Source organism: Pyricularia grisea, chromosome VI (assembly GCF_004355905.1).
Source record: "Pyricularia grisea strain NI907 chromosome VI, whole genome shotgun sequence".
Classification (NCBI taxonomy): Eukaryota; Fungi; Ascomycota; class Sordariomycetes; order Magnaporthales; family Pyriculariaceae; genus Pyricularia; species Pyricularia grisea.
Window position 1 is genome coordinate 886,270 of NC_044974.1, and position 24,388 is coordinate 910,657.

Here is a 24,388-nt window from a genome sequence, read left to right on the forward strand (position 1 = left end):
TCCAAGCCAACAACACCTTGCCACGTTGTGTTGCAACCAACCTCTCTAATGTGTCTCTGTCGGGCATCCGTACCTAGATACCTTGGTTTACTTGGGTGCCTTACATAAAATGTTGGGCATGTTGCATTGCCTGCATGATAATGGGCACCTATCGAACTTTTTTTTTTTTTAGGCATTTCATTGCTAAGTCTAGATCATGAATTCGCCGGTGATTTGTTCTGTCTGTTTCCTTTCCGCTTTGACTTCCTTTTTTTGAACAGGTCACAGGCTGCGCGCGCACGTTCACAGGGACCTGACCTGGTGGGGAACCTTTAATTGGACGTCTCATGTCTCGTCCAATGTGGGAAGAAAAAGCAAAATATCTTCGGGCCATTGGATGGATACGCACCGCTGTCAAGTGGGGCGACAAGATATAGCATGGAACTGGTGCTCAACTGACCTGCAGCAGCGTTTGATCGTTCTATATTGTACAAACCTAATCAAATGAGAAAAGATGCCAAGGCATAAAGAATTGCGAGACATTTGTCTCGCTCGGGGTGTACATACGTTGAGAAATCCAGACCGTCTAAAAAGATGGCTGAAGCAAGCTTCATCAAATCCAAAGGGTCTACTCGTAGTACCTCCTTCCGTTGAGCTTGTGGTTGAAAAGTTCACTACCGTTGCGGACAGGGGCATATTACAGTAGGTTGGTAACTGGTATGCCACCACGTACTCCGTAGACTGACAGCGGGTGACGGCGTACTGTACCTGCAAACCTGGTAGATGTGGTTGGCGCTGATTGGCGAGATTGATCGGCATGGGCACCCAACCACAACCTGAGAAGTCAGTCAATTGAAACGAATTGTCCACGAAACAGGATGGAGAGATGGTGGCTAGGCCTAAGTCTAGCTGAGGCTGCGGAGAATAGGAGGCTTTGCTAATTCTATGGTAGTACGTCGTAGGCTAGTTGAAGTCGTTGAATTAATTGCCTAGTGATAGGTACCTGAGGTGGCTATCTACATACAGGCTTGATCCCTTTTCCACTTTTGCCATGGATGACTTACGGATAGATTAGGTACAGTACAGCTAGTTACTCTTTGGAGATCGATCATTGTCAATGAGCCATGACAAACATGTGGGCCCTTGATTACAACATACAACGGACGTATAGCCGAATACTACGTAAAGTAGAAAGTACAACCACACCATCTTGTAGCGCCGGTGGAGTGCAGCCAGCCGCTTAGGAGAGACTAGAGTAACGCGCATCCGTACAACGAGATTGGATTGCTGCTAAACCCCTGGTCTACTGCTTAGCTTGGAGCGAGCTTAGCTGCCGAACCGAGAGACGACGAAAACCCTCAGGAGACGGGTTTTTTTTTTTTTTTTTTTTTTTCTCGTCGTGTCGAATTTTGTTTTTTTTGGTTCACCTTCTTCGCCATCTCTTGAACCCAATTCATTTTTTTTTTCTCTTGGTCTCTGCAGTACACGCGTTGGTGCTTGCTCTGCTTGATCCCATCTGAAATCGACAAGCCTCCCCTGTCCATCCGAATTTCGGGGCGGGAAGGAAATCTGGCAGTTTTTGTTTCACACACTTAAAGATAGCTAGGTGTACACACAGCAGCCGACAGACTATTGAGTCTCTCTTTTTTCGTTTGTTGCCATCCTGAAATCAGCAAACGCTTTGCATGTACCACCGCAAAGCCTGAACTCAATCCGATATCCAGTTCAACGCGACGCCTACTCGGGACCATCCAGTCGGGTTTTCGTGTTTTTCTGACGGGAGCCTACATACAGCCAGGGTCAAATTTCATAATACCACCGTGAGTAACGCGGCTTCCCAAACCCCAGACATCCAACCCAGCTTGACCACCGTTGTAGCCGCCACTACTGTGTACCGTACCTTGAGGTCCAAGAAAGCGCTGACATTCTCCCTGGATTTTTGCAGCTGGGTACATTGATTGCGACGCCTCCCTTTTTCCCTACCGAGCCATTCGCGCCTCTCCCGCCAGACAAACGACCAATCGATTGCATCATGTCCGACACCGACATTCCTAATGTTGCCCCGCAGGCAGAAGCCGCATCCCCTTCGTCGCCCGCTGCGAAGAAAACATCTTCGAGCGCGACTGCGGCAAAGCGACCAACCAGCAGTACCACAACCACCAGTGGTCTTCGACGTCCGGGCACATCATCCAGCTCCACGACGAAACCTGCTACCACCAGCTCGACTTCCAAAACATCTACTACTGGGAGCACGTTAAGCAAGGCTCCAACCAGACCTGCTACGGGAACTACATCCACAGTAAAGCGACCCGGCACGGCCTCGACGACTGCGTCTCATCGGTCTCGCCCATCTATCTCAGAGGACGAGTCCAAGAAACGCCCTACGACCAGTTCTTCCAGCGCGAGTCGCCGCACCTCGACCGCCCCAGTCTCCCCATCCTCCAAGACAGCGGGAACTGCGGCCGCAGCTCGCAAGCCCGTCACGGCCAGCAGTAGCAGTACGGGCACCGCGAGAAGCACCTCGGCCGCGCCCAGGAGCTCCACCACTGGCACCAGCGCCACTGGCGTGAGCCGGACAGTAGCTTCGAGGCCCGCCGGTACGTCGAGCGGCGCCGTCGCGGACGCCAAGAAGCGCCTGTCGTCAGTCGGCGGTGCGACATCGAGCTCTGCAAGTTCCGTTTCCCGTGCCCCGCGTGCCTCGCTGTCAACCGCGAGCAGCACGGCGGCCGCGGCCGCAGCGACTGCCGAGATCGAGGCGCTCAGGGAGAAGCTTGCATCTGCTGAGGCCGAGGTGACCGCGCTCAAGGTCCTCAAGGAGCAGATCGCCACTTCGCAAGAGCGCATCTCGACCCTCGACAGCCAGCTCGAGTCTGGCGCTGCCGAACGGCAAAACGTGGAGGAGACCCTGCGTAAGGAGCGGGAGGAGGCCCTAGAGGCGCTCAAGTCCGAAAATGCTGCTCAGCTCAAGGCGCTGGAGGAGCAGGTCGCCGAGGCCCTGTCCAAGCTTCAGGAGGCCGAGGCTGAGCTGGAGAAGCACAAGCTTGAGACTCAGAGCCTTGCCACTTCCAAAGAGGCAACCGATACCGAGCTTGCACAGCTAAGGGAGACTCTGGAGGGTCTTCAAGCCGAGCATGCCGCCAAGCTGAATGAAAGTGAAGCTGCCCTCACCAAGGCAACCGAAGAGCACGCCGCAAAGTTGGAGGCCCTGCAGCAGTCACTTGAAGAGCAGCAGCAGGCTGCTATCGCCGCTATGGAAGCTAAGCATCGCGAGGAATTGTCCAAGAGCTCGGCCGATGCAGGTGATCACGAAAAGGCAATTGCTGAGATGAAGTCTAGCCACGAGTCTTCCATTGGTGAGCTGCAGAAGAAGATTGATGATCTTACAGCGTCACAGCAGGAGCTCGAGGCAGCTCACGAGGCAAAGCTGCTGTCAGAGACCGAGTCTAGCACAGCCAAGTTATCCGCTCTCGAGGCTGAGATTGCCGATCTCAAGGCCAAGCTCGAAACTGCGGAGCAGGCTGCAGAGGCTGCCAAGACAGATCTCGAGGAGAAGACAACCCTGCTGCCGACACTTGAATCGCGGGTTTCAGAACTCGAGGCCGAGCTGGATGCTGCCAAGCAAGCAGCAACCAAGGCTGAGGAGGCCCTTAAAGAGTCCCAGGCCCAGCTCGAGTCTGCTCTCGCCGAGAGCAAAGAGAAGGATGCCAATCTGCAAAAGTTGCAGGAAGAGCTTGCCTCCCTCGAGTCGAGGAAGGACGCCCAACAGGCCGCCATCTCGCGCGACTACGAGCGCGAGATTGAAGAGCTTAAGGGAGAGGCACACTTTAAGCGACAGTTCCAAGATCTGGAGCCTAAGCACAATGAGCTGGTGGTCAAGCACGAGGAGCTTGTCAAGTCACTTGATGAGATCAGCAGGACACATGCCGACCTGTCCAAAAAGTCTTCCGAGGACGCCGAGGCTCAGGCCAAGGCCCTCGCCGCCGCCAAGGCCGAGCATGCGGCAATCGCTGAGGCTCTTGCAGCCAAGGAGGCTGAGCACCAGGCTGCTCTCGACGCGCTGCGTGCCAGTCATGCCGAGGCTCTCGAGAGCGCTAAGCTCACTGCATCTGCTGATCGTGATGCCGAAATTAAGGAGCTCGAGTCGCTCAAGGCTAGCCATGCCGAGCAAGTTGACAGGCTCAAGGCTGACGGAGAGGCTGCTTTGGCTAAGGAGTTGGAGGCGTTGAAGGCTGCCCACTCTCAAGCAGTAGAGTCGATTAAGCAAGAGCTCGCGACCGAAAAGGAAGCCTTGGTTGCCACTCACAACAAGGAGAAGGAAAGCATTCTTTCTGCGCATGCAGAGGAGCTTGCTGCTGCCAAGGCTGCTGGAGACGGCGCCGTAAGCTCCAAGCTCGAAGAGCTGAAAGCTGACCTGGATGCCAAGCACACTGCAGAGATTGACAAGCTCATGAAGGAGCTCGAGCAGACGAAGGGCCTTCAGAAGGAGATTGATGCTGCAGAGGCAAGGCTGACCGAGGCGAAAGCCAGCCACGCAGCAGCGCTCGAGGCGACCAGGAAGGACTTGGAGGAGAGCCACAACGAGGAGGTGAAGAAGCTAGTTGCGCTGCATACCAATGCGCTCCAAAACCTGGAGCAGCAGGGTGCCGCCGGCACCGAGGCTACCATCGCGCAAATCAAGGCCGAGCACGATAAAATTATCGAGGATCTCAAGGCTGAACATGCTTCCGCCTCAACGGCGCACGCTGCAGAGCTCGAGGCCGCTAAGAAGGAACTCGAGGCTGCAATGCTGGCGACCAAGGCGGAGCTGGCCAAGGCCAAGGAGGAGCTGGATGACATGGGCGGACAGCTTGCTCATGAGAAGATGGAGAAGTTCGAGGCCCAGGCCGCGCTCGACGCCCTCAAGAGCCAGAAGCCCGACACGAGCGAGATCGACGCCCTGCGTGCTGAGCTCGCAGCCTTCAAGGAGAAGTCTGCCGCCGCGGACAAGGACGCCGAGGACAAGGCGGCCAACGCTGTGGCCGAGCTGACCGCAGCCAAGGAGGAGCTGGCGATGGTGGAGAAGGACCTTGAGGCACACAAGCTCGAGGCGGATGCAAACAAGAAGCGCAACGAGGCAGATTACAGGGACCTGCACGACAGCATGACAGAGATGGTCTCCGAGACGCAGAAGAAGTTGACGGACGCGGAGCACCAGATAAAGGAGCTCCAGAGCCAACTGAAGGTCAAGGATGCGGAGCTCGCTGAGGCGCAGGTACGTCTATGCCATTCGAGGGTGAGTGAAAAGTGCTGCGTTTTTGGACCCGGCCCCTAACACAGAAGAATGAAAACCCCATTGCAGACCAAAGCACAGCCGGCCAAGGGCCTAGCCGCGAGCCGCTTCGCCAATGGCGAGAACGGCGAGGAGGCCGATGATGACAAGAGCACCAACCCCAAGACCGTGGAAGGTGAGAACGACGGCTCGGAGAGCAACAACGCTGTGCCGGACAACAATGCTACGACATTAGCTTTGGTGCGAGCGCCCCTTTGCCTGAAGCAGTTCAACTCCTTTCCCGCCACACCCCTTCATCATCATTAGATGTTGCTAGCATCCCCTCGATCACCTTGATCTGCGTATACGCTCCACTGTCGTTGAGAACTTTGGTCAGAATTTGATGCTAACATGGTTTCTTCGGTGGTGATTAGTTAGCTAGAGGACTCGAGACGGCAAAAGATATGGAGGAAATGAACAATGACATCCAGGAACAAAACAAACGGTAAGTTTTTTTTCTTTCTTCTCTCCAGGTAGCTTTCTTGCTCGATGAGAAGGGCGATCACTGACATCAGGACCAGGATGCTACGTACTATTGTCGGGTCACAAGAAGAGCAGGTCATATCCGCTCCTGAGCCGGCCAAGGTGCGAACATAGCGGCACTAGTGTGTTGTCCGATTGCTCGAACACATTTAATACGCGTATACTTGTTGCTGTTTAAATCCTTTTCATCTTGCAGAACAGTGGGGGCATAAGCCACAATGGAAAATGCACGGGAATGCTCTACATAATGTTACATATACCCTTAAGCTTTTTATTATTTTCTTAGTTACCATCATCTGTGTATACCCTTGTGTATTTCTAGATATGGTTTTTATACCTTTGTTGGCTGTATTGACCATTGGCTGACGACTAGTTCTAATCTATTTGCACATCCCCTGCCTGATTGTGTACATGGTTACTGTCTACTTTCTGCGACAGACACCTCTGTCGCTAGTTGCTTTGTTTTTTGCGGACCGTTAAAACTAGGTAAGTGGTCAAGGTTTGTTATGTTCATAGTCTCATGATATTTCAAAAGCTCCTAATTTGCGCTGCTAATACATATGCCTCCCAAAAAAATCCATCTTAGATATCGATTCATAACAAAAGGCTTCCTTTCGAACTCGCTCAGGTCATAAAACAAGAAAAAAAAGGACAAAGTACAAAGAAGTTTTCCAAAGATTACAATATCAGATCAAAGCCCAACAAAAAATTCTTTTTAGTTGCGAGGGCTCTTCCACTGGCCGGCGTCGCGTGCGCCCTTGGCAATGGAGCCGGTCGCGTTCTCGAGACCGCCGGTGAGGTTCGTGATGCCGTCGCCGAGGGGTCTGCCGACACCGCCCGTGACACCGTTGACCGTCTCGCCGACTCCACGGCCTGCAGCGCCGACGACGCCGCCGACGGTGTTGGTCAGGCCCGAGACTGTGTTACCGAGGATGCCAGTGAGGAGCTGAGCACCGCCAGCAGCACCGTTGTTTTGCGAAGACATTTTTGTTTAGGTGGGGTTTTTTTTTTGGGTGTTGGTTGATTTGAGCTTTTGTTTGGAAGGGAGAAAAGTAGCTTGGCTTTATTGCTTTGGCTTTTTGGGGATTATTGTTTGTGCTTGTGTTACATGTTTTTTGTTGGATACTGATGTGGTGTTCTTTGCTCAGTTATATAGGCGTTGATTGATGATTGCTGACCATATGCGTTCATCGAGCTGGGTTGCTACGTCATACCATCCATCCATTATCCTACACCTTCCCTTAATGGTAAGCCACAAAAATGGGAGGGATGAAGGCTTTTCCCATCCATTACGCGCCACGTCTTTTTAAGATGAAAGTGACGTCGATCCAAAAGAAAGAAATATGTTTTTCGACGAATAACAACATGTCAACCCGTGTGGTGGGCTCTTTTGAGGGTTTTTGTTATCCAATGTTTCTGAGTTTCGCCGCCCGACTACTTCGTTATGTGGGCTAGTCCGTTTACTTTGGATGAAACTTCAGATGGAGCCTCTGTCGCGTCCTTGAGCTATGCTGCTGAATCTAGCAGGCAACTAGAAAGCGTGCCCTTCTTTTGTTGGTGCCTACCTAGGTATCTTACCTTCTCGGGTACATACCTGCCTACCTAATTATGAACACTATAAAGTAAAAAACCGTGTGGGCAACGAGTTTTACATCTGCTAAAGAAACCTTCTACCTAGGGACCTGCCTTAGTGTGCTCCAGCGCGAATGATAGTGCGAACATTTAGGCCGCTCTAACGTTCGCAACCTACGGTCAACTTTCCTAAGTACCCAAGACTTGAAATATCTTGACCAATATATAATTCAAATCATTTCAAGCCACATACATCAGCCAGACCTATCTTCAGCAAGCCACTTCGCAGAAATGTCCGGTTGGTAGGTCATCCTTCACTCCAACAGGTGCATGATGATTATCCCTATGACGTAATCCCTTCCGGCATTGGACGACCCTGACCCCACGGCATGACAGGACCCTGCACACCAAAAGTGGAGAGAGCAGACGTACAAGCATTCCCTGGGGACAATGGCGCTTGCACATCGGACCTACCTGAGCTATGGTAGGTGCCCAAGTTGAACGTCAACCAACCAAAAGGAAGCAGCTAAAAGGGAAAAAAACAAAAACAAAACAAAAAAAAACCCCGATGGCTGGCTGTGAAATCACCGATCAAGTGTAAGCCACTGCGAAATACAGATCAAGTTACAGAAGTTCAGCGATACCCGGAGCATCAGATCAAAACCGCGGTGCTTTTTACCCCGCGATCATGGAGCCACCTCCGAAGCCGGTCCAGCTCCCTAAGCTGGAAATCCTCCCACGAGGCAAGGGCTGGAAGTTCCAAACCCCAACGAAGAAGATCAACGACGGTGCAGATGTTTCACACTTCCTGACCTCGAAAGCCTACCGCGACATCTGCGTCTTCGTGCTCCAGCTGAACCGCTCATTATGTCCCCGCAAAAAATCGGGGGCCCCGGCCAACGCCGGCACCGTTTTCACGCTCGCATCTCCGCGCGACGATCCACCCTCCGTTCGACGGCTGCAGACACTCCTCGATAAAGTGGTCGCGATAGTTGACGAGGCGCCGCCCGACCCGGGACCACGCAGGTTTGGTAACATTGCCTTTCGGACGTGGCACAAGCGCCTCGAGGACAGGGTGGACGCGCTCCTGGCTGAGTCTATCGCGCCCGAGGTTCTGTCATTTGACAGTGATGGAGAGCAGTCAAAAACCAAAGACGACACAGCCGAAAAGGCTGAGGAGCACAAGGCATTTTCAACAGCTAGCGCCATTGACGAGCTGAGGGCATACTTCCTTGGCAGCTTCGGCAGTTCACAAAGACTTGACTATGGAACTGGGCATGAGCTGAGCTTCCTGGCATTCTTGGGTGGCTTGTGGAAATTGGGCGCATTCACAGACGGGCCGGAGTCGAATCAGGGTGACATTGAACGAAGCATTGTGCTCGGTGTCTTTGAGCAGTGAGTTATCCAGCTAGAGATATACTCTCAGCCTGAGGCCTTATGCTAACTAGAATGAGTTGACCCTATCCTACAGATACCTCAAGGTTATACGAAAGCTTATCCTTACATACACCCTGGAACCAGCCGGGTCGCATGGAGTATGGGGTCTCGATGATCACTCTTTCCTTCCATATATATTTGGCTCGGCACAACTCACCCGCCCAATCTCTGAAGACGAGACTATGCCCCTTGAAGGCTCCGTGATGCGTGCTCCAAAACTCGGGGATATTACCAAGGCCGAAACTGTCGAGGTGCAGCGCGAGCTGAACATGTATTTTTCTGCCGTCGGGTTCATCAACGACGTAAAGAAAGGTCCCTTCTGGGAACACAGCCCCATGCTCTGGGATGTTTCTGGCATCAAGGACGGTTGGGGCAAGGTGAACAAGGTAAGCAGTCACAAGTGGCAGAGTACTGGCAGCACAAAGGCTAATGTTGTCATCACGACAGGGCATGATCAAGATGTTCAACGCCGAGGTTTTATCCAAGTTCCCGGTTGTTCAACATTTCCCCATCGGCTCATTGTTCTCCTGGGAAGTGGATCCAGAAGCACCAATACCAACACAGAGTGTGCATATGCAGAATCAGCCTATCGTTGCAGCTGCAGGACAGGCGCCTATGGGAATGCCACCAACGGGCATGCCGCCAGCACAGTTGAATCCTATGGGTGTCTCAGTGGGTACAGCTGCACCGTGGGCGCAAGCAGGTCGGATGCCTGCGCCGGGGATACCTTCTTCGCGGGTGCTGCCACCGATGACTGGATCTACAAGACCTCCGCCTTCCGACCCAGTTGCGAGACAAAGCGGGATACCGGCGTCTGAAAGTAGTGGGACAAATGATGGACAAGTTGGTTCGACAAAAGCTCCATGGGCATAGTCTAGACCTAGCCGCATCCAAGAGAGCCAATATTGAATTGCTTATAAACAAAGTGCACGAATTTGGATATTAGGATAAACATGATGCAGAAAACGCAGAAATAGGATGAAGGACAACATATGCCGCGTGTAGAGGCACATTCGCCAATTTGCGGGGTATTAACACTGATGAAAACAGAAACAACCAACGCATTAAGAAAAAAAAAAAAGATATGTCGTCTCAAGTCGGGTGTCTTGGCGTGTCTTAAACAGTAAAGGATCCACAAATAGTGGCGAGTGACTTGGAAAGACAAAAAGATGGACGAGACCCTGGAAAAATGACCCTTGAAAGCGCAAACCTAGTGGTAGACTAGCCAACATATGACTTTGTTTCCACCACACCTCATGCCGTTGGCGCAGCGGGCGCGGCAGCCGCGGCAGGGGCAGCCGGTGCAGCAGCAGGTGCTGCATCAGTCGCCTCGGGCTTCTTCTCCTCGGCCTTGGCAGTCTCAGTGGCAGACGCAGGAGGAGCAGCATCGACGGCGGCAGCAGGCTCGGCCGGGGCCGGGGTCGGCGCCGGCGCGGCGGGGGCTTCCGCAGCTGCCACCGTGGTGCTCGCGGCGGGAGCTGGTGCGGCTTCGGTAGATGCGGGCTCGGTCACGGCGGGCGCGGCAGGCTTGGCTGGCTCGGAGGCAGCCGGTGCCGGCTCTGCGGCGGCCGGAGTCGCTGCGGCGTCGTCTTTCTTGGCCGCATCGGGCGCGGCGGCTGCGGGTGCCGATGCTGCGGGTGCAGCTGCAGCTACTGTGCGTGTCAGTACCGGAGATAAGAATGATAGCAAAGAAATACTAAAACAGCGGCAAAGGGAGGAAGTTGTTTGCGACTGCTAACTCACCAGCAGGAGCCGCGGCCGGTGCAGCATCGGTCTTGGCTGGTGTGGCAGCTGTAGTGGTTGTGGCAGCTGGATCTGCAGGCTTTTCGCTGCTTGACTTCTTCTTCCTTTCGTTGAAGGCAGCCTTAAGCTTGGCCTTGAGATTGTCAAAAGCGTGAAGGGCTTTTTTTGGGGGGTTATGAGTTTGGATTGGAGGAGCAAGTCAGCGTTAAATGCTTCCCGTATTTCTTGCTTCATGCACGTAGATTTGCTGAGATTTCATGGCGGGACTTACGAATTCCAGGCATGTTTGCGGTTGATGTTTTTCTTGGTTATTCAAGGTAGAGCAGCAGTTGTAGCCAATGAACTAAAGTTGCTGTGAAAGAAACCAAGGATTTATTACACGAGGAGGCACCTTCGTTTTTGAGTGTTGAGCTGAAATGGAAGAAGAAACCTTGCTCGCGAGTTCAGAAAGATGGATGCGGGGGGTGGGTTTTCAGGAACAATGAAAATGAGTTAATCAGGTTTCGAGAAAAAAATGGCAAGCGAACCATGTTAAATTGAGCCATGTTTCCCCAAAGGAGGGAAGAGGGGGAAGCCAGCTGCGTTGGATTGTGCAAAAGCGGGAGTGAGTGTCAGTAAACCAAAAGCAGCACCAGGAACCACGAGGGTCCCTCAGCAGGCCGGTGACAAGGCGTTTCATTATTGGAGGGCCACCGAGAAGCCAGCGGCTGAGACCAAAAGCCAACGCAGATGCGACACCAGGATCTAGCTATTGTTGCACCCTCAATAAAAACACACAAACCTGCTCAAGGCATGAAATGACCTGTTTCAATCCTTGACCACCTGGGGGGCTTGGATTGGGTCCCCGAAAGGAGATTTGATCTACTACCACGTATACAGTACAGTACAGTACAGTAAACAATAGTAGATCAATCGTCGCGGGGTTGTTTTTTTTTTTTTTTTTTTTTTTTTTTTTTTTTTTGTTCCGTGATCGGTTTCTAGAGAGAGTTTGTGATCTGTGGGGTACTGCAACTATTAATTTGCTTCTATGATCCCTAAATTAAATTACAAACCTTCGTTGGGGGTGATCAAGGAAGGTAGTTGTGTGTGAGGCAGCTCGCTTGTATTGAGCTTCCTTGCCCGTGGTCGACGAGATTCGAAGTTGATTGATTGATGCCAAGGGGGGCTCGCGTGGTATTAACGAGCCCCACATGAGACGTGTAACCCTGCACTGGCCAGTCGTTATCATGGGATTCTCTCCAGGCGAATCATGCTCTCGATTTCAGCCCAAGCTTATGTGCCGTTGACCCCACCGTGTCGCCAATCCTACGGAACACTTTACTATCCTATCCTATCGCACGTATTAACATCTCCAGCGCATCTTAATGAACTTCAAGTCCAACCAAACGTAAGTACGACGTTATAAAAACACACACTGTTCATTGACCACCTACCCGCGCCCCTTTTTGTCAACCTACATTTGACCTACTTACCTGTCCAAGTAGGCACTTGAAGCTGAGGCTACTCATAATTCATCATGGCCAGCACTGGGAATCTCAAAAAAAATTGTTGGCATCACAAAAGAATGATATGAATTTGAGATATGCAGACACCTCAGAAACTTTGAAAGTCTGCTTGCAAATTCGTCTTTATTTGCTGGTTGGTAAACGCCATTGCTACCTGTGAGTAAGCCGTTGTTCTCAAGGTTACGCGGATAGCTTCGCCGAGCCCCTTTTTGTTGGAAAAATACAGATCGGTCTCCTGAATATTGTGCTCCCTACTGTCCTGGTTGAATGTACGTTGTGGTAGGCTCCAGGATAGCTGCACCTCCACTATTTGTCCGTTGTTGAGCTATACGCGACAGCAAGTACCAAACCACCTGCGTGAAAGGCTGTTTGCCCAAGTTTGCTCCTGTGACAAACAATCAGATATTGTTGTTTAGGGACCCACTTCTCCTGAATGTAATAGATATCTGTGAATGGACGCGCTGAAGTGGCTCGGGCTCTTGTGAATGCTATGGCATCTGGTTGTCTAAGAGGCCGCGACCAAATGGTGCTTTATTTCTCACTCCCTTATTCACCCCGTTGTCTTCAGATCGAACTCACCTTTTACTAAATACTCACATCTGAGTCCAAGTCACCCTCCTTAAGAATTTGAGGATATATTTCTGGGACAGCCAGCCTACAATTGGGTTTTCGTCTCGTCTGTTCACAACCAACAAAGACCACCGAACCATTATCAAGCTGCAGGCATCCATCTCGACTGGCATTAACTACAGCTTCCCATTTGTCTACATCGGCTCAGTCTTTCCAGATCAAAAATGGAGTATCGAACCCAAAACCGCCGCTCTTCTTGGAGCCAGCTCGAGTCCGATGATCTTTCGGCTTTCTTCCACCGTGATGAGACATACCAGGCCCGCGGCCGAACCGGAGTTCCAATGGCCTCCTCCACCCGAAAGCAGGGTGAGCCTCGTCGTGGTTAGTGTCTTCATGTGGTGATATGCCACTGACCTCACTTTTGCGGTTCTATTTGCTGACCAGGAACCGATACTTCAGCACCCAGCATCTTGAAGAGGCGAAGCAGCAGCCACAGCAAACGACACTCTGTACGCTTTGCAGACCAGGAGCGCGAGCCGGTCTCCAGAGCCACTGGACACCTGGACGCCAAGTGGATTTGGCTGCCTCAAGAAGGTACCTGTGCTCTCGACGTTCCGGGCTACGAGTGGGAGGAGACCTTGGATGTGGTGGAACACCAGGAGATGTCGGGCGCCCTGCAGACGGAGGAGCGTCGCTCGACCCAACCTTGGCGCAAAAGCTATATCAACCTCATGGAGAACATGCGCAACCAACGAGGCGCTGATCCAGACCACGAGACTAGAATCTTCCCTCGTGATCGTACTTGCTCGCGCCAGGAAAAGAAGCTTTTCTCTCTGGGTGACGCGCACATGAACAGTTCGATCCTGCGCTCGCCGGCTTCAGTCATTGATTGGATCACGAAGGGCCATGATGAGGGCTTGAGGTCGAGAGATATCTTGCAGGATCTGACAGAAATTCTCACCAAGGAGCTGTAAAGGGATTCTGAACCGAGCAGTTGTATCGAGCGCCAATACATGCTGAAAAGTTGGCCGTGGGCGGCCTTGATCTGGCCGCAGGAGAAGATACATGCTCGCCGTTTGAGCTGTCATGAATAATTTGGGATGGTGGACGTTGGTAATTTCTGCATATGACCTGCAACTGCTACATCTAATCCGATTCAGGTCACCATTATTTTGCTCGGGGTTCCTTTTTGTCTTCGCGTTGGTGTTTTCATATTTAAATTTCAGCTTTCAGCCAAAAGAGTTTGTATTTGGTCTCCAAAAATGCTGGGCACTATTTAGTTTCGGCCCACCTCTCAGTATGAAGCCCAGTAGAATAGAATAAAAAGATGGGTTGGTAGCAGCAGTTTGAGTGACGTTAGGACGCCGAGACCATGTGCTCATATACTTATCAGCAGCATCTGGGTGGATAAATCTCGACTGGGCGTGCAGCTTTGAAGCATCATAGCGCATCGTATTGGTGCCTGGAGACATCTAGACATACTCGGGCCCACCGGAGCTCATTCCGGCTCTGGGTGCATCAACATGAACGTGGGGCACCAAGTGCGGACCTTCCAGAGGGGTCACCTATCACGACCACAAACAGACGACTTAGCTGAAAAGATCCTGGAGTGGTCATGTACCGCAAGATTAGATGCTAAGAGACAGTATATACCCTCGAAGATGTTCAAACATGTACAAATTCTCCAAGTTTCTGGGTTAGCAGACGTGTTTTCTTGTCAGTTCTAGAGCACCGAGAATTTGCCCTGTGCCACAATTTCTAGTTTCAACATTTTCGAAAAGAAACTAGCGTGATGTCTCATAACAAGGCTAGCATGGAGCCAGACAGCCTCATTCAAAGCGTGTTCAGCCCTACAGCTCGAGACCAGGTGAGAATTAGACCCAAAAGAGATGGCGCTTTTTGGGTTTAGAGGGATTGTGCATGGGTTGTTGCTCTGTATATGAAACGCAATCAGATTGATGCAAGTGCCAGTATTCCATTGCCATTTACTACTTCGTAGCAATTGATATGCTGCTGCATGGAATCTAGAATTTGGTGGTCGTCAGGTTCAACTTTTAAATGTATGAAAGGGGAAGACATGGGTGGGCTCCTGGCTCCAGGCGGGTAGAGTGGGGTTGTACCAGGTACAAGGTAGGACCGACAGGGGCCCGTGCTTTGCGGAATTGCTTAATCGCGCCAGGGCCTCGACCACGTCTTCGTCGTTGCCATCACAACGCCGACGTGCAGCTCAGGTCGTGAAAGTCAGAAAGAAAAAAAAAAAAAAAAAGGTTCAACAACCAAGGGATGAAAAAGTCAGCCACGCATACCCCAATTCATCCATATTAAGCCACCCAGCACCTGTCTCCACATTCATTTTCCCCGTTGCAACATTGAATAGAGTCGTCCCACCCTTGTATGACGGTTTGTAAAGCAAGCCATTCACTTGAACCATCGACTTTGTTATTGGAGCATTCCACTCCCTTTGCAACCATTTCCGCGCTGCCCGCTCCGGAAACAAACATTAGCCGGGTACCAAACAAAAATATCTTGGAATACTGCCCATAGAGGCCTTGCATTACTGAATAGTGTCGCAATGAACGCAACAAAGCGGAAGTTCAACGCCCTCCTGCAGGGAATCGGTGCAAGACCGTCCTCACCATCTTCGACCGACACAAACACACGACCTGTCGCCCCTCCCTCTCCATCTGTATCCCGAACCTCGACAACCATCAACAACGGCGTCTCCGACCCAGATCAAAATATGCCAATCTCAAGCTCCAACAAGATTGATCTCCTCAAGCGCCGTAGGGTGGGTGCTCCAGATTCCTCCCCAACCGCAGACTGTACCTCGTCCTTGGGCAGAGCTCCTACAATCACCGCACCAGGTCTGCCTACCGTTCTATTGAGGAAGACGCCTGGCGGGAAAACCAACATACGCAATGGGCCAATTGCTCAGGACAAAACCCCGCTCACCACCCCACGCTACTGCCCCGGGGATCGGGACCAGCTCATCAAGCGCCTGGCCACGTTCCAGGAGCTGACCGACTGGACGCCCAAACCCGACCGCGTCAACGAGGTTGAGTGGGCCAAGAAGGGCTGGGTCTGTATGGGAAAGGAGCGCCTGCGCTGCACCCTCTGCAATAAGGAGATGGTCGTCAAGCTGAACCGTAAGGAGGTTGAGGGCAAGGAGGTTCCGGTTCTTGTTGCTTCTGAAATTGAGGATGCCCTGGTGGAGAAGTATGCCGAGCTTATGGTCACTGCCCATCAAGAGGACTGTCTCTGGAGGGAACGTGGATGCGATGGTAAGACTTGCCCATGTTGGTGTGGCGGGAAAAGAATGGACGACTGACTGATTACCCTCGATTTCATTATAGATCATCTCATCCGATTACCGCTTGCGAACCCTGCGGTTGCACTTGAAGCGCTTCGGAAGCGCTACGACGAGCTTTGCGCTCGCAAGGATTTTCTACCCTACGAGTTTAATCTACGACTGCCCGAGAAGCTTGACCTGGATGCAATCCTACATAACCTACCTCCAACGTTCTTCAGCGACCCTCCACCACCGGCACCACAACCAGCTGCACCGAACCGGGCGGCTTTGGCCCTTGCCATGATAGGCTGGCAAGGACTCGAGAATCCCAAGATCGGCGCCGTTCCCAACTCAGCCTCTTGCCACACTTGTCTCCGCCGCTTGGGTCTCTGGATGTTCAAGAGCAAGGAAGTCGATCAGACCACTGGTGCTGTCCTCGTCCCCGCCATGATGGACCACCTGGACCCCCTGAGGGAGCATCGCGACTTCTGCCCCTGGAAGAACGGTCACGCCCAGCGCAGCACGGGAGCCGGGACATCGTCCAAGTCCAAGGCCGGACAGTCGCCTAGCCCAGCCGGCTGGGAGGTGATGGTGCAAGTGATCAAGAACGATGCATACCTCCGCAACAGGAGTACAAATAGACTTTTTGGACATAAAGGCTCCAAGAGTGTCGGTGGGCAGCCTGCATCCACGGAAAAGACGCCTGCACAGCCTACCACGCCGGTGCGGCCGACCACGAGCGGCCACCATGTTGCGGACTCCACTAGGGACAATGAAGATGAAGACGAGGACGAAGCGACGCGGGACGCAAAGGACAAGGAGCGCTGGGCGAGGCTGCGTCGCGTCAAAAGCTTGTTCGATCCCAAGGGCAAAAACAAGCTCAAGCGCTCGCAGAGTAGGCCTGGTACCGGCCACGGTTCGACACCGAGGCCAGACACCACCAACGAACAAGCTGGTTAAGCTGACCATTGCAAAGGAACATTTCATTTCTGTTTGAATCTCGCGATGCCGATGTATGATTACGTAGCAGATCAAAGTTGTTTTGTGACTGCTGGGTGGCGCACTGTTAAAAGCACAAATAGTTACAAGTCGGAGACAGAAAAGCGTTTATGAGCATGACAATAATGGCTTTGAATTTCCGAATATCTAGGGAGCTCCTCCAAGCTTAACTGTATCTTAATTTTTCCACCTACCCTCGTAAACCTTTGCATACCACCAGACCTTGTTCTCTTTCCCCTTACAGTGAACCAAACTATAACTCACAATCAGTCCCAAGTATAAATACAGAAGCATGCAATCTTTTGAGAGCGGCCGGACCTCGCTCGTCGGCCTTTATCAAAGGATTGTTGTGCATCAGTTTGTTGCCCTCGACGGTTCCATTCAGACAAACCTGGCGAAAGGCATCAGGCGACCAGTCAATGTGTTCTGCTGGGGAAGTTGATGGTTAGCTGTTTGCAGTCCTTGGGTGCAGAACTGAAGGGGGGCGGGGGGATGTATTTCTGTAATCACAGCTCTTGGAATCTCAGTATTACATTGTCGTTGACCAGCCAGTTCTCAAGATCGAGTTGCGATACAGCACACAACGGCTGAGTGCTCTTAGGTCCACCTTGTACGGTGCAGTATGCATGGACCATACACTTGCCGGAGATCTCGTCGACGACCCGTCAGTCCGCACAGGCTTTATCCATATCGAGCTCTTTGGAAGTGACCGCATTCCTGTTGAGGAGTCTTTGGAGGAAAATATATCACTTCTGCCTAATGGCGTGTTCTTCGCCATACTTCTGGACCGCGAAGTCGTGCTCGCTATAATCCTGCTTACTGTAATAATACTCTGCACTGCCCTCTCCACCACTGGCTCTGCCATTTCTGGGGTTACAGTACATCCTATAATCGGACTCATGGTCGCTCATCTAGATGCCTTGGTCTGCACGGGTCACATTGGATAATGATTAGCAGGTGTAGCAGAAAACCCATCACGGATGACCAAAGTAGGGAGGTTCTAGAGAAAATCTCCTCGGAGACATACCAAGATCCAGGCTGGGAGGTTGAGCTCCTTCCCCAGCGCAGTTGCAGGTGGGGATTGCTTTGTTGTTGATATTCTCTGGCTTTGCCGTACGAACACCGCAACTTGTGTTCCGCCCGCCATCGGCACATGAACCAGTCCGAACCAGCCGTGGCATCATTGGCTTTGCATGCTCACTGAGCTCTCCTGGCAAAAGTCTTGGGGTAAGGGAGCAGCCATGCAGGTTTTCAGACCATTGCGACTGTTCGCCTTTTATTTTCTTTTTTTTTTCTCGGCCAAACGTTAGATCTTATGAAATATGTTACGCGACTGGAAATCGAACTGGGTCAACTTACCCCTGGAACCAAACCAACAGCCCGTTCTCTACTCCAATACAGGTGTTCAGATTGGACATCTGCTCACTGTAACGGACTTGCAGCCCAGTCTCGCCGGCTATGTGTCGCCTCGTCACCAGCGTGAAGGCGCTTACGGAGGTGGTCACGTCCCGCCGCTCAGACAACCGGTCGTATCCTGCTGCACGCCACAGCTCCGCCTTGCTGGTAAACTCAGCAGATGCCGTCGAGGTGGCATATGCGAGGTCACATATGAGTACGTCTAGTGTTCTAGTCGTTGTAGTAAGTTCCAGTGGTTGAAGTTATATCTGGATTGGGGAATAAGCAAGCGTACTCAAGATTTTGGAACTAAAAACCAACTGATAATAAAGGTGCAAATCACAGAGCAAGGAGATGATTTTAAATAAAATTAACTCCCATGTTCTTTATCACCACAAAACCAAATGTAAGAAAGGAATTGTATGTGTCTGTAATGTGGCGCCTAGATCGATCAACAAAAAAGCAGCCGAATCTGATTTCTGACGCCAACGGTCAAGTGAATATATCAATATGATGTTTTAAATTCTTTCCATTACCCAATTCGCACAAGAAAAGAAAGAAATCCATTGTGTGAAGCCTTTATAGTAAAGTGAGAATAGTTTGACACATGCGCCATCACATTGTAACATGAATGCTAGGCGCTTTACTCACAATCGGCTGCGCCTAATCGACCAAAAAACCACCTCCCATGTCCTCATCATCGTCGTTGGCTGATTGCATAAATCCACCACCCATGTCATCGCCGTCTTCATCGTTTTCCTCTGTAATCATGTGCGATCCACCGCGGCCAGTAGCAGCCTCGGGTCGGGATTCTTCCGCCTGCTTTCCTTTGTCCTTGGGGGCCATCATACTCTGATTAGAGGCCTTTGACGGATCAAAGCCAGCATACACCCGCTCATCGATGCGAAGAACTTTGAGAAATTTACTCCACATCCGTAACAGGCGTCGCTGTCTGCGCTCCTCCTCGGCATCGGCCTCCATCTCTTCAATTCCGTTAATGACTGCCATGATGGCCTCTTCACTCTCAACGGGCACGACCACACCCTTTAGAACAGCTGTACCCTGCCTCCCCTTGAACTCAAAGCCCGTGAGTGCAGGAGCATAATCGACGCCAAGAATGTAGGCGGCCCTCGCAGCCAGGTCGTTGTTGATATGAACGCCTCCACGAGGCACCATGCTGGGGACGAAGACATCTACGTTGCCAAATTTGTTGCGAGGAACCTTGCCCTTTCGGACTGGATCTGGAACGAATAGCTCTGTTTGATCCTGGGAGAAGATTGGCGTACCTGCAGTACTGCCGCCTGTGCCCAAGACAGGATCCTCTTCCTCATCATCGCTATCGAACCTGCCCACCCGACCTCTTCCGGCCGGCCTGGGCCGCTTGGGCAGATACTTGATAGGCTCTTCACCCAACTTGACCACACGACCTAGTCGGTACCACTTATCAGCAGACCAAGCGATTCGCACGTCTCGTCGTCGATAGATACGTTCGACTTGACCCTTTCCAGCTGCAACAGTCCCTGAAGACTTGGCATCGGGCACAAGAACTTCGTTTCGTCGCAGATGGCGTTGTAAAGCAAACACCGGGTGGTCTTTGAAGTCGGCCACGTTGCGAGGCATAGGCTCGCGGGAAGCAGTACCGTTGAGCTCGGCCTCTTCGATGCGGTCAAGGTCATTCACAATCCCGTAGGGCCTACGAAAAAAGCTCATGGCCTTCTCATACCACTCCTCACCATTTAGGGCGGCGGGGTTTGTCGATGACGCTTGAGGATTGTCAACGCGCATCTTTCGCGTCTTGGATGTGTAAGCCTTGGCGTACCGTCGCGTCACGTCCCGTCCAACGCCGTCCGAAGAAAATGCGATGGCATATGTAAGACAGTTGAGTTTGTCGACCAACGGAGGCTCCAGTTTTGCCGGCTTCCACTGTGAACAAGTAACCAGGGGATCGACAGGTTGCCATTTTTGATGGGCTTCGTCTAGCACCTCAACCCAGTATACCGGAAACGGCGATTCGCCCTTGATAGGTTTATGAGATTGCACATCTGTAGCAGCGGTACTTGAAGCTTTTGGCTGCATAGGAGGTGGAATATAGTCGGCTGCATTTGGGTGTCCAAGCCGACGGGCTGCGGAGAAGCTCGGGCTCGATGCAGATGGAGGATTGTATACCATAGAGTCATAATCGGCCATGGGACGGGGTTTCTGTGACTTGGTGTTTTTCTTTGGCCGTGGTTTTGGCAACGTCGGGGCTCCAGAAACAAACGAGAGTGGTTGCAAAGAACACACCAAGCGAGCCTGGACGCCAACAGATCGTAAGAGTGCACAGAATAGCTGTGCACCAACATCTCTAGAACCGTCCAGATATTTTGCAGATTTGCGAAACTCTTTCTTGTCTAGTGCAGAGTCCAAATCGTCTGGGAGCTGATACTGTCAGGATGTCAGCAAGAATGTTCTTCTTTGCTCAGCCAAATGACTGTCCCATCTCTAACTAAATAGCCTCAAATGGCTGGGAAACCTACGTCTGCGAGCTGCGAAGGGTCCTCGGCCCACAAAGCCCGCCTGAGACCACGCTCCGTCACTTTAAATGCAGAATTGAAAAGAATTCGGGCTTGCTGTATTCCATCTTTCAGGGATTCTGACCGCCCGAATTGGGATAGATTCTTTCGCGGATTTAACAGGTCCACTATCTTGTCTGACAGAAGAGGCCGGACTAGGGCCTGAACTTCTGCATCATCGCACCAGCGATTCCTGCGTGCTGCATGTACGAGTAGACAGCATATATGCATCTTGTGTGTCTCAATCCTTCTTTCTCGCTCCGCTTTGCTGATCGGCTTGCGCTTAACCACGCCCTTTTTACTAGCGGATGCAGATGGCTGAGTTGAGATCTCCAGCTGAAGAACACCGTCGTTTCCAGTAATCGGATCATCATCGACGGGCAGAGCACCAAAGTCGACGCCACCAAGTCCATCATCACTGTCTGACTGGTCCTCCTCTGAGTCAAGATATGTAGTCTGTATTGTTGGCTCAGGCAAAGCGACATCCTCGAACTCGAGGTCATCATCTGAAGGTTCGGAATCTTCGGGCAAGTTAATATGCGCGCTAGTACTAGACTTGGAGGCAGTTGCAGGCACGGCTTTCACGATCGGTGTCTCGTTGGCTGTCGGTCTGGACACTCTTTGTCCGGGCCTGCGCAGTCTCTTGGGCGGCGGTTCGCCGTCTTCGGTCGCGGGCCGGGGTGCATGCACGCCGGCTTCTCGAAGCAGTTGACGGTACTCTTTGGGCACCGCTCGCGTGCCGGAGCCGGATGACGATGGAGTTGCCTGCGCTTGGGAGCGTGTTGTGCGACGCGCACTGGCGGCGGGGCGGCCTCTACCCCTTGTACCCGCCATCGTTTACAGTCTGCTTTCGGATTTGCGCGGATGAGAGTGAGAAGAAAAAAAAAACTTTATAGTCAAGGAGGCCGCAACATGTTTGCTGAGATTACTGCGGTCAAAAGCAGATCAGAATAAAAACTTTGATGCAGTTTGATGAAGCTGAAGAGAGCCTCGTAGAACTTGTCAACCAGCAAGGGAGGTAGCATTGGCTAAGCGCAGCCTAAAGCATGGGATGACGCAAGAGGCAGGCACCGATGCGATGTTGCCGCGACATCACGTGATTCAACAAGGTTCTAAAAAACCGACGTTGGCGGGCACAGTACCAAATTTCTGGAGCGCAAAAAGTCCCAAGATGTTTTTTTCCCTGGGTTAAGCGAGCTGATTAGTGAGTTGCCATTTACCACTACAATTTGACGGCTTCCAGCACCTAGTTCCCACAACCCCTTTAGACCACAAATATCTACGATTCGTCCTTATCCTGCCTTCGTACCCTTCCCTAAAACTTTCTCGCAAACTGCCCCAGAAATCCAAATAGTTCACAGAGATACACAAACAACCCTTTGCGTTGCCAATCCGAGACCTCTTTCTGTTGGTTAGCTACCCAGATGGAAGCTATTTGGAGTGGTTTTCGCCGTTCTGTTTGCCGTACCAGGGACTGTCTCGCCCCCATGGGTCTTTTTTCAGCACTCCGCTGTTCGTGTCTGAGTGCTTCTTGGTGCACTCCTCGCATTCCCCCTCGATATTCGTGTCTCGGTGCTTAGAGGATGGCCCGAAGCATTTTACCCCCAAATCGCGACAGTTGTCGATCCGATCGAAACTGCGATGTCCGCAGGTAAACAAGAGGTTGACCTGCACACACATCTTTCTCGTCTGGGTGAGGTGTGCTTTAATCAGTGTGCCAGTTAAGGACCTGATTCTTTCCTTCTGCTTAAGCCGTTAAGCACGTCGTACGAGTTTTCGATGGTTTTATGGTCTTGTGGATGTATCGGTTGGCGGACTCGGGTATAATAACCTCGCAGCTATCGAAGCAATTTGTACCGAGCAAAGGCAGGTTTCGGTAATTCTTGACGAGGGCTCACAGTGAACAGGTCTTTGGTCTTCTCTCGACGGCTTTTTTTCTTATTTTCTTTCTCCTAGGGTTTGTAAACACTGGAACGAGCACGTCTAATAACGGCAATGTCCTCAGTGATACGACTGCGTTTCGCCCGCTTCAACTGGTGTGGCAGACACCTAAGCCATCTCAAATTCCGTGTTTAACGGAAAGGGGGGAAGGAAAAGAGAAAAGGGAGGCGGGCGGAAAGGCTTGCTACATATAGCAGGCCCGAGAGCCTTCCACATAGAGGTAAACAAGCGTCTGACAGCAGCTGTAAGCTACCAAAGAGGAGCACTCCTCCCCGCGGAAAACACCCACGCTCTTTTGCGAGCCGGGATATCTTTCATGGCTATGTAGGGAATAGTGGGTTTATGCATGTTGGCTTTGGGAGGAAGGATGGCGAGATGCCATTGGCCGAGAGCAAGCATGCATTATTGAGGGCCCGCAGGCCTTTACCTTTCTCCAGTTGTAGTTGTCTCTTCTCCCAGTAGAGAAATAAAACCTGCATATTTCCGGGGATCTGGCCCGAAGCCCAAGGGCCCTGCAGTCGCCTAGACTAGTTGAAATTCCTTGCTTGTGAATATTCCTGTGTTGCTGAGTTGACGATCACTACCTGTTTGGGTGTAGTTGCTGCTCGTCATCCTGGCAAAGATTCCAAGACAGCGGCTTTCCATCCGCCAGATAAAACGACCCGGAATTCTCGGTATAGAAGGTGCAATTCTTTTAGTCTAATAAAAGGATAAAGATAAAGATTTTATTGCGCTTTATTTCCTTGCCCCTTATCTACACTACAAGCGAATATAACCATCCATCCATCCATCCATCCATCGGCCAAGCAGGTATGTTAGGATATACTGTGTTATGGCAGCGGGGATGGAAAGCTACCATGGAACAACCTCCAAATCTCGTGGGTCCCACAAGATAGACCCTTGAAGTTTTGGTGGTCGAAATACGGTGATTTGCTTCAGCTTTCCAGGTGTAACATCATTTAACTGATTGACGTTGCGTTACACCACAGGCATGCGGGGCGCATGATATGAGGTAATAATGGTTCCATGTTCTACGGAGAAGACGCCGGCACACAGATTTGTCTTTTCGAAATCGAGATGCCCCCAACTTTTGGCTGCTCACTGGAGAATGAACGCAAAACAGCAACTTTACGCTTCTGTGGGAGGAAAACACAAAATCAGATGAAAAAAACAACAGAAATGACGGAATCGGCCGACTTCGCATTAACTGTCATCTAAAGGGACCGCAAGCGCATGCAAATGAGATATGCAAATGCCGCATGCAGGATTCCTAGCGAGAGAGATACCCCGAATACGCCTAGTCGCTTGCGGAGGTGGGTGAGCTATTGCAAGGTTGTCGTCCTCGGTCAGCCGGGCTTGTGGAAAATGCGGCATAGAAACAGGCTCTGTCCATTCCACGGTTATATCAGTTCAAGCGGCCCCAAGTGAGAAGAAAAAGAAAAAAAAGATCATCGTCCCGACGCAAACAGTCCAGACAGTCGAATGCTGAATAAGACTTCCCAACATATTGCCAAGTAACAGTTGAAGAAAGAGGTAGAACGATGTGTGTACTCCGCAAAGGATCCCAAGATCTCATCCCGCTTTCATCCAGTACACAACAGGCGCCCCCCCCCCC

The 24,388-nt window shown here is 51.6% G+C and overlaps 9 protein-coding genes across 9 annotated transcripts; 4 read left to right on the top strand and 5 right to left on the bottom strand.

Annotated features, from left to right (window-relative positions):
- The first annotated feature begins 1,377 nt into the window (after window positions 1–1,377).
- PgNI_11388 (uncharacterized protein) lies at window positions 1,378–6,150 on the top strand. Its single transcript, XM_031131355.1, has 5 exons — window positions 1,378–1,799; window positions 1,925–5,230; window positions 5,318–5,488; window positions 5,662–5,732; window positions 5,809–6,150. Exons 2-5 carry the CDS (start codon window positions 2,012–2,014, stop codon window positions 5,882–5,884), a joined length of 3,537 nt encoding a protein of 1,178 aa, XP_030976875.1. The 5' UTR covers window positions 1,378–1,799; window positions 1,925–2,011; the 3' UTR covers window positions 5,885–6,150.
- Window positions 6,151–6,485: 335 nt separating this feature from the next.
- On the bottom strand, window positions 6,486–6,755 carry PgNI_11389 (uncharacterized protein; the record flags this gene model as incomplete). The annotated part of the gene is made up of 1 exon (XM_031131356.1): window positions 6,486–6,755. The coding sequence occupies one exon, from the start codon at window positions 6,753–6,755 to the stop codon at window positions 6,486–6,488; it is 270 nt and encodes an 89-aa protein (XP_030976868.1).
- Window positions 6,756–7,868: 1,113 nt separating this feature from the next.
- PgNI_11390 (uncharacterized protein) lies at window positions 7,869–10,210 on the top strand. The gene is made up of 3 exons (XM_031131357.1): window positions 7,869–8,737; window positions 8,814–9,165; window positions 9,227–10,210. Exons 1-3 carry the CDS (start codon window positions 8,031–8,033, stop codon window positions 9,650–9,652), a joined length of 1,485 nt encoding a protein of 494 aa, XP_030976710.1. The 5' UTR covers window positions 7,869–8,030; the 3' UTR covers window positions 9,653–10,210.
- On the bottom strand, window positions 10,034–11,356 carry PgNI_11391 (uncharacterized protein; the record flags this gene model as incomplete). Its single annotated transcript, XM_031131358.1, has 3 exons — window positions 10,794–11,356; window positions 10,523–10,681; window positions 10,034–10,428 (listed from the first exon to the last, which is right to left on the bottom strand). Exons 1-3 carry the CDS (start codon window positions 10,804–10,806, stop codon window positions 10,034–10,036), a joined length of 567 nt encoding a protein of 188 aa, XP_030976709.1. The 5' UTR covers window positions 10,807–11,356.
- A 1,407-nt stretch (window positions 11,357–12,763) lies between these two features.
- On the top strand, window positions 12,764–13,571 carry PgNI_11392 (uncharacterized protein; the record flags this gene model as incomplete). The annotated part of the gene is made up of 2 exons (XM_031131359.1): window positions 12,764–12,978; window positions 13,042–13,571. The coding sequence occupies exons 1-2, from the start codon at window positions 12,822–12,824 to the stop codon at window positions 13,569–13,571; spliced, it is 687 nt and encodes a 228-aa protein (XP_030976712.1). The 5' UTR covers window positions 12,764–12,821.
- A 1,296-nt stretch (window positions 13,572–14,867) lies between these two features.
- Window positions 14,868–17,035, top strand: PgNI_11393 (uncharacterized protein). The gene is made up of 2 exons (XM_031131360.1): window positions 14,868–15,878; window positions 15,951–17,035. The coding sequence occupies exons 1-2, from the start codon at window positions 15,170–15,172 to the stop codon at window positions 16,844–16,846; spliced, it is 1,605 nt and encodes a 534-aa protein (XP_030976711.1). The 5' UTR covers window positions 14,868–15,169; the 3' UTR covers window positions 16,847–17,035.
- Window positions 17,036–17,150: 115 nt separating this feature from the next.
- Window positions 17,151–17,574, bottom strand: PgNI_11394 (uncharacterized protein; the record flags this gene model as incomplete). The annotated part of the gene is made up of 2 exons (XM_031131361.1): window positions 17,151–17,314; window positions 17,562–17,574. Coding segments are annotated over 2 exons (177 nt in total), but the record flags the coding sequence as incomplete, so codon positions are not given.
- A 1,167-nt stretch (window positions 17,575–18,741) lies between these two features.
- PgNI_11395 (uncharacterized protein) lies at window positions 18,742–21,807 on the bottom strand. The gene is made up of 2 exons (XM_031131362.1): window positions 20,797–21,807; window positions 18,742–20,704 (listed from the first exon to the last, which is right to left on the bottom strand). Exons 1-2 carry the CDS (start codon window positions 21,664–21,666, stop codon window positions 18,944–18,946), a joined length of 2,631 nt encoding a protein of 876 aa, XP_030976706.1. The 5' UTR covers window positions 21,667–21,807; the 3' UTR covers window positions 18,742–18,943.
- Window positions 21,808–22,263: 456 nt separating this feature from the next.
- On the bottom strand, window positions 22,264–22,512 carry PgNI_11396 (uncharacterized protein; the record flags this gene model as incomplete). Its single annotated transcript, XM_031131363.1, has 1 exon — window positions 22,264–22,512. One exon carries the CDS (start codon window positions 22,510–22,512, stop codon window positions 22,264–22,266), a length of 249 nt encoding a protein of 82 aa, XP_030976679.1.
- Window positions 22,513–24,388: the final 1,876 nt, after the last annotated feature.

What these genes read in the sequence shown, in the direction of transcription:
- PgNI_11388 (XM_031131355.1), top strand. Translation starts at nt 2,012, where the DNA reads ATGTCCGACACCGACATTCCTAATGTTGCCCCGCAGGCAGAAGCCGCA. An exon ending in ATGCTACGACATTAGCTTTG is followed by an intron (nt 5,489 to 5,661) that starts GTGCGAGCGCCC and finishes GGTGGTGATTAG; the next exon opens with TTAGCTAGAGGACTCGAGAC. An exon ending in ATCCAGGAACAAAACAAACG is followed by an intron (nt 5,733 to 5,808) that starts GTAAGTTTTTTT and finishes CATCAGGACCAG; the next exon opens with GATGCTACGTACTATTGTCG.
- PgNI_11390 (XM_031131357.1), top strand. Translation starts at nt 8,031, where the DNA reads ATGGAGCCACCTCCGAAGCCGGTCCAGCTCCCTAAGCTGGAAATCCTC. An exon ending in GTGCTCGGTGTCTTTGAGCA is followed by an intron (nt 8,738 to 8,813) that starts GTGAGTTATCCA and finishes CCTATCCTACAG; the next exon opens with ATACCTCAAGGTTATACGAA. An exon ending in GTTGGGGCAAGGTGAACAAG is followed by an intron (nt 9,166 to 9,226) that starts GTAAGCAGTCAC and finishes TCATCACGACAG; the next exon opens with GGCATGATCAAGATGTTCAA.
- PgNI_11393 (XM_031131360.1), top strand. Translation starts at nt 15,170, where the DNA reads ATGAACGCAACAAAGCGGAAGTTCAACGCCCTCCTGCAGGGAATCGGT. An exon ending in GAGGGAACGTGGATGCGATG is followed by an intron (nt 15,879 to 15,950) that starts GTAAGACTTGCC and finishes ATTTCATTATAG; the next exon opens with ATCATCTCATCCGATTACCG.
- PgNI_11395 (XM_031131362.1), bottom strand. Translation starts at nt 21,666, where the DNA reads ATGGCGGGTACAAGGGGTAGAGGCCGCCCCGCCGCCAGTGCGCGTCGC. An exon ending in ACCCTTCGCAGCTCGCAGAC is followed by an intron (nt 20,705 to 20,796) that starts GTAGGTTTCCCA and finishes ACATCCTGACAG; the next exon opens with TATCAGCTCCCAGACGATTT.